The 9994-nt window shown below is 37.1% G+C and overlaps 2 protein-coding genes and 1 long non-coding RNA gene across 3 annotated transcripts; 2 read left to right on the top strand and 1 right to left on the bottom strand.

Annotated features, from left to right (window-relative positions):
* The first annotated feature begins 800 nt into the window (after nt 1-800).
* LOC113337985 lies at nt 801-1478 on the top strand. The gene is made up of 3 exons (XM_026583512.1): nt 801-1004; nt 1093-1233; nt 1326-1478. The coding sequence occupies exons 1-3, from the start codon at nt 801-803 to the stop codon at nt 1476-1478; spliced, it is 498 nt and encodes a 165-aa protein (XP_026439297.1).
* A 1687-nt stretch (nt 1479-3165) lies between these two features.
* LOC113338055 lies at nt 3166-5010 on the top strand. The gene is made up of 2 exons (XR_003354581.1): nt 3166-3387; nt 4309-5010. It is a non-coding gene; the product is annotated as an uncharacterized LOC113338055 (long non-coding RNA).
* A 466-nt stretch (nt 5011-5476) lies between these two features.
* LOC113338054 (histone H2B-like) lies at nt 5477-6160 on the bottom strand. Its single transcript, XM_026583571.1, has one exon. The coding sequence runs from the start codon at nt 6088-6090 to the stop codon at nt 5653-5655; it is 438 nt and encodes a 145-aa protein (XP_026439356.1). The 5' UTR covers nt 6091-6160; the 3' UTR covers nt 5477-5652.
* Nucleotides 6161-9994: the final 3834 nt, after the last annotated feature.

The raw sequence follows: 9994 nt of genomic DNA, 5'->3' as shown, positions 1-9994 counted from the left end.
CCAAAGTCAAACGTACCACAACTTTGGAATGGATGGAATTGAGGGTCATAAGACCTATTCTTACGACAATAGCCTTCTGAATAACGGTGTCTTCAAGGTTGTTTCAACAGTTCGCAGTTGAACCCTTATTACCTAGACGTATATATATATGACAACAGATAATAATTCAAGTTCACTAACTTTCTAATAAATTCAATTTTTTTATCAATCCAATACCACAAAATAAGTGAGTAGAATCCTCTGGAGAATGAAAGCTTACCTCTTCTTGAAGCTTTGTTTCAAGGAAAGAGATGGTGGCAGAATCATAGCAGCAGCCTTCAGAGTGACGACGCTGGCTTTAGTGTTAAAGAAGCTCTTTCAAATTCTTTCAGGCATTTTATCGAACTGGTAGTCTGGTACAATAGCATTAAGTCTAGCTGAATGTGTTCCAAACTTGATCAAACTTAAAAATTGTTGATTGCAAATAATCTTTCAAACAGTCTCCTTATTCCAATATTCTTTAGTTTATAAAACCACACAATACCCTGTCAGCAATTTTGCTACTAAAGTCTAAAACTCTCCCGAACTCTCCTTGGATTAACGTAAATTGCAGAACCTATTACCAGGCTGCTGCTGTGTACGTAATACTCTTTTTTTTTCTTTTTTTATTCAAACAAAAGCTTTAGCAGGTAAGATTTATCTTTAAAAAAAGGGTCGGGAATATATTAACAATTAGAAATCTAAATACAACGGCTGTGATGTTCCGAATTCCTTTTTGAACTCGCACTACGAGATCAAAACTTTTCCGTATTGAACTTATCATGAAAGTGGACTCCAACTATTTATCATCCCCCATCCAGAGCCAAACAGATATCATTTCCGACCCAGAACCAGACTGGTTAGAAAGTCTAGCTAAGGGTGAAATATCTAGTGAGATTGAAACTCAACCTGTTCAAAATCTCTATGCTATTCATGTCCAGAATGGCTTGATTCAGTGCAATTTCATAGTACCCCAAAGCTTATCTGTAAGTAAACATTTCAATTTCATAGAGTTAGAACTCATTCTTGGTTAAATTGAATCTGATTATGGTGGTGATTTTGATGCTTATGTAGGACAGAGATGGGAGGTGGCGTGTAGGAGCAATTGCAACCCTGATTGACACTATTGGTGCTTGTGCTGCACATACTACACATGGAAATATCAATGTTTCTGTTGATTTCAACATTTCTTACTTCTCCACTGCAAAAGTTCAGGTATGAGTCTACCAGTATTCTTGAAACTGAATTGCTCCAATCTTCCGGGAACTGAAATTGGGAGTATAATTTGAATTGAAATAAATGGATAGGATGAAGTAGAGATTGAGGCTAAAGTGATGGGGAATAAGGGAAATCTTTCTTCAGTGATGATGGTGATTAAAAAGAAAGAAAATGGTGATTTGGTAGCTATAGGGAAACAATGGATGTCTGTATATGATCTCAATCATAAAAGTAAAATGTAATAACAATTTGATTATAAATTTAGACTTGTTCTTGAGTCTTTCGTAATCAATTGAAGTGAATACTTTCTTTCATTAATCCTTGGAAGTTCAAGTTCTCAGTAGCTATTAGGTGATCACAAGGAACTTGATAAGGTCCTCCTGTACAATTAATGTAAGGAAGGAAATATAGGTGAACCAACCCCAGGCGAGATTTTGTTGAACACATCCATCACCTCTGTCTGTCTTTGTAATTTTGGTACTTAGAGAGGGTTCTGCCAGCACCATGATAGCCTATTCCACACACTCAGAGGTCGTGTTTTGGTACCTACACAAAGTACTGGTTGGTTAGGCTTCTTATAAATAAGCAGAAGCTGCAGACATGGGTGATGCAGATGCAACAATATGAGCTCGGTCGCCGTTTGGGAATTGAGGCTAGTCTCTACTGTTGCTTCGATGCAATGGCTATATTCCAACTTTTGATTTCATTTTCATCGATTGCCATTTCCTAGCAACTTAATAGTGTAAATTTGCTGCTCTTGTGTGAATTAGAGAAAGGCCATATAGTTCGAAAGGGAGCATGAGTATAGTTAATTGTAGTCGGAGTTGCACCTTTAAAATATAGGACAAGAAGAGATGCCATCACGTCCAGAACTGCTAATATTTGCTGCCCTTTTGGCTCTTTATTGTGTGGGAGTGCAAATTGCCATCCAATGTTAGCATAACTCGTATAAGTTAAGGTGTTTTTCTCATTGGAATTATGCAGATTTTCCGTCAAGTACACTGTAGTATCAAGGTAATGATGTTCACTCGAACTTTCTAGAATACCCATTAGACAAAAGGCATTAATTCTGACATCTCTTTTGTTGGGCGGGATATCAGTTGATTGCTGCCTACTTCACAAACTAATCTCAATTTTGGATGATATCTTGTCTTGGTAAATCGTGAAGCGTAGTTGCACTTGCATTGTTTTTCTTGAAAGCTATTTATAGTTCTCAAGTTGGTTTAGAATACTGAGATTTGGTTTGTACTTTCTAAGAGCTGTGACGTCATGCCGCGTGATTATCTCATCTTCTTTATGTCATGGTGTACGAATTCCACAGTGCAGTATTATTTTTCCGTCACGTTGTCGTTCACATGGAATTTCCTTTGTCATTTTGTTGATAAATATTATACTGTAGTCAAGACCCAAGTACAAGAGTTGGATTCTTTAGCTGGCAATGTGGTTTAGAGGTAGACTTGTAATATTCTCCAGGTTGTGGCTTGAAACATGCGAATAAATCACATAGATATTGAGTATGACCGAAACTGGTAGTCTAACTTATGTAGTGTTAAAGGATTTTAGCACAGTATGAAGTTTCAAGGTATCCTTTACATTTGGTTATTGATTCCTTCCTTTTTCTTTTGATATGGGTATGACCGAATCCTTAAGTCCAATCGGAACAACAAGCTTTTTTAGATTTGGAGACTTGTAATATTCTCCAGGTTGTGGCTCCAAACATGCGAACAAATCACATGTACCGAAACTGGTAGTCTAACTTATGTAGTCTTGAAGGCTTTTAGCACACTATGAAGTTTCAAGGTATCCTTTACATTGGTTTATTGATTCCTTCCTTTGTCTTTTGGTCTGGGTATGATAGAATCCTTAAGTCCAATCGGAACAACAAGCTTTTTTAGTATGTGGAGAAAGCGATTGAACAGGTATGCATCTTTGCTCAATTCTCAAACATGGATAGCTTCTTTACGGATGATGTTGAGCTTTCATATTGTGAAACCCAAATAGCATGTCCTAGTCACGTACTTACCATAAATGGCTGTGTTCTTGTTGCATCCAGGTGCTCTGTACCTTCTAGGTGCCGCATATTTGACTGGGGACTGTGTGAAGCAAGATATGGCGTCAGCCTTGTGGTGTTTCCATAAAGCTTCAGAGAAGGTAATAAGATCTTGTTTTTGCATTGATTTAACGTTAATGATATATGGTTTCATCTCTGATTTTCCATGGGTTTTTTGAACATTTTACGGAATTAGCATCTTAGGAAGTACAAATGAGGTAGAATTTGGGGGAACTGATCAATGTGTATCTTCCTAATATATGGTTCTTTTTGTTTATATTTGAAGAAACCATGGGTTGTTCGTTAACTAGAGTTGTAGGGGTTTAGCAGGGAAAGCTGCCTCAGCCTTCTTATCAATGATTCTAAAGAATTGCTTATTTAAGAGGTTGAGATAGATATTCGTTCCCATTGTCTTTCCTCAATTCTTTTAAGCGAGAAAAATATGTTTGTAGAAGATTGTTTATATTACGGGTGAACCCGACTTGAACAAATGACTTCCATTACATGTTACATTAAATTTTGCTGGGGCAAGCTCGTGCAGCCATAGCATATGGATCACTTCTGTTGAAAGTAAACTTCCCCTGGTCAAACTTGATCCAATCGTATATTGAGCACTTCTGACTCGAGGGGAGAAAGATTTCTGATTTGGAAATTCTTTCACCTCTTTGTTCAGTAGGAGCATCCCAAGTTCGTATATGGACATAACATACTCCAGCGTGCCATTGACCGTAGAGTCCCTAAAATTAGGATGGTGGGGTTCCGATGGGTAACTCTAAAAGTCAGTCAGGAAAATTAGGCTCTCCTAAACCTCAGAAAATATATTTCTCATTTATCCCGTTAGAATCATCGAAGCCAAGTCAGGTTTCATTGATAAGGTTTATTCCCAGCTGTGCATGGACTACCGTAATTCTGCCACTAAGATTATGACTGTACTACGTAATTGTTGTGTTGTTGGGTGCTAAAGTTCCAGAAGCTATAACAAAGTTCAATGTAAACTGATAATATAAACTTCCTCGTGGCAGGGGCTTCTGGAAGGGGATTCAAAATGAAAGAGGTCTATTGCAAATTCTATCTTCCACAAGTATTGCTAAAGGGAAGGATGTGAAATTTTGGAAAGACAAATGGAGGGGGGCTGTTCCTTTCTGTTCGATCCAGAAGAAGGCCTTTTAAGCAGCTATTCAAAAGGATGGAAAAATGGCTGATCTTATTTATCAGGGGAGGTGGAATATTCAATTCAAGAGACAGTATGGAGGATAATGTGGATCATATTTTACTCCGCTGTACCTTATCGAGGTAGATTTGGGATTAATTTAGTTCAACAATGCAACATTCTTGGTCTCACAAGACTTCAGTAAAGTAGCAATTTGAGGTTTGATCTGACCTTAATGGGAAAAGGCTAGCTAGAAAGTTGTGGAAGTTGCTTCCCTTTGCAAATGTGTGGGCTCTGTGGTCTGAAAGGAACAAGAGAGTGATGTCCAAGAAAAGTAGTAGAGAGGCTGAAGCGATCATCAATGAAGTGAAGAGATTGATTTTTCAGTGGGGTGAGTTTATGGCTGGTTTCGTTTCTTGTCCTTCAGAGATTTCTTAATAAATTGGGAGGCTGTTATGGATACGAATTGAGGGGAGAGTGTTTTGTTTCTTCTGTCCTGACTCCTGAAGCTTGCCTTCAGGTTGCTTATAATTTCGTTTTAGTTCCTGCAATAATATTTTAACTTTCATTGCCTCAAACAGAAGGTGACCATTCCAGATAAGGAACCTATAGAATTGGCAAAAGAACAACTTGAAATTGCATCCAAAGCAGGAACCAATCTTGGGATCAAATGGTTAACTCAGTATATACTGATTCACTAGATTTCTAGATGGCATCCTTGTTTGGAAAAGCTGAGATGGAATGGAAAGTTATATACTTCATTTCCTTGTATGCGCTCTACAGATTTTTAAACATAAAATCACATCCCGAGTCCTGATACTGGCCTCAGAATAAGGTTACCATCCCATCTTAACAAAGGATGTACAAAACCCTGAAAGCCGCTGGAAGTTCACTAGTCCTTGGCAGAAAATGCAACCAACGAAGTCTAAAATCTGAAATTCTCGTTGTTTTTCTTTAATTGTGTCTACCAACATCAAACAATGAAACAGAAATAAAATTGCAGTATCACGTGATTCATTCATAATCAGTTAGATTAACACTTCCAAAAATGGATTTCAATTGATTCATTTTTCCAAAAATTGAAGACATCTGATTTCACTAACAAGATAATTGGATCTGAAATTGATTACATTGATTCTTCGGAACATTGAAAATACTAAATACTTACATCTATGAAACCCTAATTTTCTCAGATCTAAGAAACAGAAACACAGATTTAAGAACTAGTAAATTTGGTAACAGCTTTGGTACCCTCAGAAACAGCATGTTTAGCTAATTCACCAGGAAGAACAAGGCGAACAGCAGTCTGAATCTCTCGAGAAGTAATAGTTGGCTTCTTGTTGTACCTCGCTAATCTCGACGATTCAGCAGCCAGTTTCTCAAAGATATCATTGATGAAACTGTTCATGATTCCCATAGCTTTGCTAGAAATACCAATATCAGGATGAACTTGTTTCAAGACTTTGAAGATGTAAATCTTGTAAGTCTCAACTGATTTCTTTGATTTCTTCTTCTTCTTATCTGTTGATGAAGCATCTTTGCTTGGTAATTTCTTCTCAGCTCTGGGTTTCTTTGCTGATGGTGCTTTCTCAGCTTTCTTTTCTTCAGCGGGTTTCTTCTCTGCCGGTTTCTTCTCTGCTACTTTCGGCGCCATTTGATCGGAAACTTGGACGGAAAATGAAATGCTTTGTAGAGAGTGAAAAGAGAGGAAAGGTGTTTGTGTTGGTGTGAAATTGGGAGGAGAGAGTTGGGATATTTATATAGGGGATTGGTAGAATATGATTGGTGCACTTTATATCATACGGATCGACACTGCCACCGTTGATTGTTTTAAAGCTAATGAAAGGCTAAGATGTTTCAGAATTATTGAAAAGAGGGGGGAGGTTTAGTGTTGGGCGGGATATTCAAAATTTGGGGTAGGTTAATTTCACCCCACCGGCTTTTCAGAATCATCTAGGCCTGTCAATGGATGTCCAAAATCCGCTATCCGGTTCCGAATATCCGGAATCCGTTAGGGTTATCATCCGACATATCGGTAAACGGATATCCGTATCCGATAACATAGCGGATATTTTTATCTTAACATAATGGTACCGGTCAAGGCTATTTTCGTTAGCCTTATTTACGATATCCGATAACGTGTGTACTGCACGTGCAAATTCCTATACCTAAGTTTACATCCTTCGAATTATTCACTCATTCTTCAGTTCAGTCGACACAAAAGAGAGAAGAAAAACTCACCTCCTCGTTTCCTTCCTTTCAATTCGTGCAAAATCATCTTCTTCTCTATACAAATCATGTGTGATTACTGATTAGAAAACCAGGATTTTCTTCTTCTATTTCTTTTGAGTTTAATATCAATCTTAAAAACTCAATTTTCAATTTAGGGTTTTTGAAATTAGGGCATCTCAGTTACAGATTTGTGAAATTAATCATGTCCCCAAGCGAAAGAGCATCAAACCATGTTGGTTCCTCGAACAATCTCTCACTTTTAGTTGCATCACAATTACCTGCTGCATCAAACCAAGTTCAAGGTTCGGGAGTTAATTCAACACCTGTTGTTGTTGCACCTGCGATTCGTCCCAGAGAAGAAGCAGCAGATGAAGATCCAATTATAGCTGAAGAAAAGAAAAAACTACGTTCAGTAAGGTCCAATGTATGGATTGATTTTGAAAGGTCGGTTGGAAAGAATATAGTAAAAGGGAAGGAGGTTGGGATACTTATGGTTGAATGCAAACATTGTAAGAAGCGAATGCCTGCACCCAGTAACCAAGGAACCAGCCGCTTGCATCGCCATGCTAATACCTGCAAAGAAAATCCTGAGAATAAGAAAGGACAAAGAAAGATTACTACAATCAAAATAGGTAATGCACAAACTAAGTTAGCTAATTGGAAATATGATGTTGATGCTACTAGGATACTTGTTGCCAAGATGATTGCTAAGCATGGTTATCCAATCACTATAGTTGAGCATCCATATTTTAGAGAGTTTGTTAAGTCTCTGAATCCAGCTGCTAAACTTTACACTAGGAATACAGTTAGGGATGATATCATGAAAATAACAACTGAGTTCAAACTGCAATTACAAGAACAATTTGAAACAATTACATCTAAATGTAGTTTAACAACAGATATGTGGACATGTAAGCATACAAAAGATGGTTATTGTTGTGTGACAATGCATTACATAGATGATGAGTAGTGGAAACTGATTAAGAAAACACTAGCATACATTTTAGTGTCATCACCACATACTGGAGAAGTTCTAGCATCTGTAGTGAAATCAGTAGCTCTAAATTGGAACATAGATAATAAACTTTTTGTTGTAGTTGCTGACAATGCTAGCTCCAACAATGTTATGATGGCAAATCTGAAGTCATGGCTTGATAGCAAAGATTGCCTAGTTCTTAATGGGGATTTGATCCAAATGAGGTGTAGTAATCATGTATTGCACTTGATTGTGTTGTATGGAATGAAAGTAGATGCTCCATTTATAAAGGCAATTAGAGAGTGTGTAAATATGTCAAGTCAAGTCAGGCTAGAAAAGAGAGATTTGAATGTGTTATTGCCCAAGTTAAGCTTCCTGCTTCGAGGTCTGTTGGTTTAGATGTGGATATCAGGTGGAACTCCACCTTTAAGATGCTTAAAGATGCAATTTTTTTGAGACAAGCTTTGTTAGGCTAGATGATTTGGATAATGACTTCAAGATACTACCAACTTCTCAGCAGTGGCAACAAGGAGTACATATATGTGAATGTTTGGAATTATTTGATGTGATTTCAACCAAATTTGCTGGGATTAAGTATCCCACAACAAATTTGTATTACAATAGTGTGCAAGAAGTTAATAAATGCATTAAGGCCTGGGAATTAAGTGAGCATGAGTATATCAGAGACATGGGCAAGAATATGAGGTCAAAATTTGATAGCTACTGGAAAGAAAGTAACACTTTGATGGGCATTGGAGTTGTTTTAGATCCTAGGTATAAGGCTAGATGGGTGGAGTTTGTTTTGAAGAGAGTACATGGTGTGGAAAACTATCAAAGTCACTATAACAAATTTCATCTTTCACTCAATGCTCTTTATTGTGCGTATGAAACCAACACTACAGCTCCAGATTATTTTGATAGTAGAATGAATTCAGCTGGAATTGAGATCTCTGCAGCTACAACAACATCAAATGAATTTGGTTATGATGAATTTATGATGGAAAACAATGTGTTTCAGGTTCAGAATTCAGAGTTGGAGACATACTTAGCAGAACCAGTTCTTCCTAAAGGCACATCCACTAAAGAAATGAGGTTTGATATCTTAAGTTGGTGGAAGAATCATGCTCCTAAGTACCCAACTCTCTCAAGGATTGCAATATATGTATTGGTTGTTCCAATGACAAGTGTTTGGTGTTGGTGGTAGGGTTCTCACATCTCATAGGAGTTCATTAGCTCCAGAATTTGTTTAAGCATTGCTTTGTTTGGGTGATTGGCTGCCAGATCTCAGTCTCAGTGACAATGATAGTTGTATTACTGGTAACTTTCCAGCTTAATCTTTCATTTGCTTTTATATTTATTGCACTGACATTGGCACATTGCCAGCTTAACTAACACTTTTGAGTTTTGATTTTCCTTTGAAAATGCAGAAGTTCAAGACTAAGAAGTAAGAAGTAAGGATTCAGGGAGGACTAAGGAGGAATGCATTTGCAGTTGGTAGTTGCACTACAGGTTGCCTGCAACACATGGAGATGGAGTTTCTTTGTCTTTTCATTTTCAAGAACATGGTCTTTTCTTTTGCTAGACCATCTGAACATGTAATTTGGTCCATTTGGAACATTTGTATCTTTTCATTTTGTGTGGCATGCATTTAGAACTGATTTTCTTGGATTTAGAACTTGTTTTGTGTGGCAGGATTTATAACTTGTTCTGTGTGTTCTATTACATAACGAATTTTATCAGAAAAATATCTGATATCCGATAATTCCAACGTAACGGAATCGGAATTGAATTTCAGATTTCCGTCGGAACTTAACGGATATCAGATATCCGTTAATCTAAATGGTAACGGCAGCGGCTGAGCCAATATTCATTATGTTAAGTGTCGTTGACAGCCCTACACTTGATGGACCAAGTCTGTGGGACATTATAAAGTCTTGGTTTGTCGTATCGTATCTGCATATATGTTGAAACTAATGCAAGTATGTTGAAACTAATGCAAGATATTAGTTCAAATTTGAAACATGTTGGTTTTTATATCAATCTTGGTTACTCTGCACCATTCTAAGTACCGAAATCTAGTTATTCTAAGTTTATAAGCAGATTATGTCTGTCTCATAAATGTCAATACTCAATACCATAGCACTGGTATTTCAATTAGACTCCAAACTTGATACATTGATATACATAAATCTACAAGGATCATACATATCAAACAGATAGAAATTTATAGATGCAGTGAAAATAAAGCAGAAAAACAAACAAACAAACCCTTTGTGTATTGAGGCGAGTGATCTCTTTACTTAAGACATCTAATACCTTGTATATAATGTTGTTACAGTAAATGACATAT

Source organism: Papaver somniferum, unplaced genomic scaffold (genome assembly GCF_003573695.1).
Source record: "Papaver somniferum cultivar HN1 unplaced genomic scaffold, ASM357369v1 unplaced-scaffold_18, whole genome shotgun sequence".
Taxonomy (NCBI): domain Eukaryota; kingdom Viridiplantae; phylum Streptophyta; class Magnoliopsida; order Ranunculales; family Papaveraceae; genus Papaver; species Papaver somniferum.
Note: the sequence above shows the minus strand (reverse complement) of the source record. Positions and strands in the feature narration are given on the sequence as shown.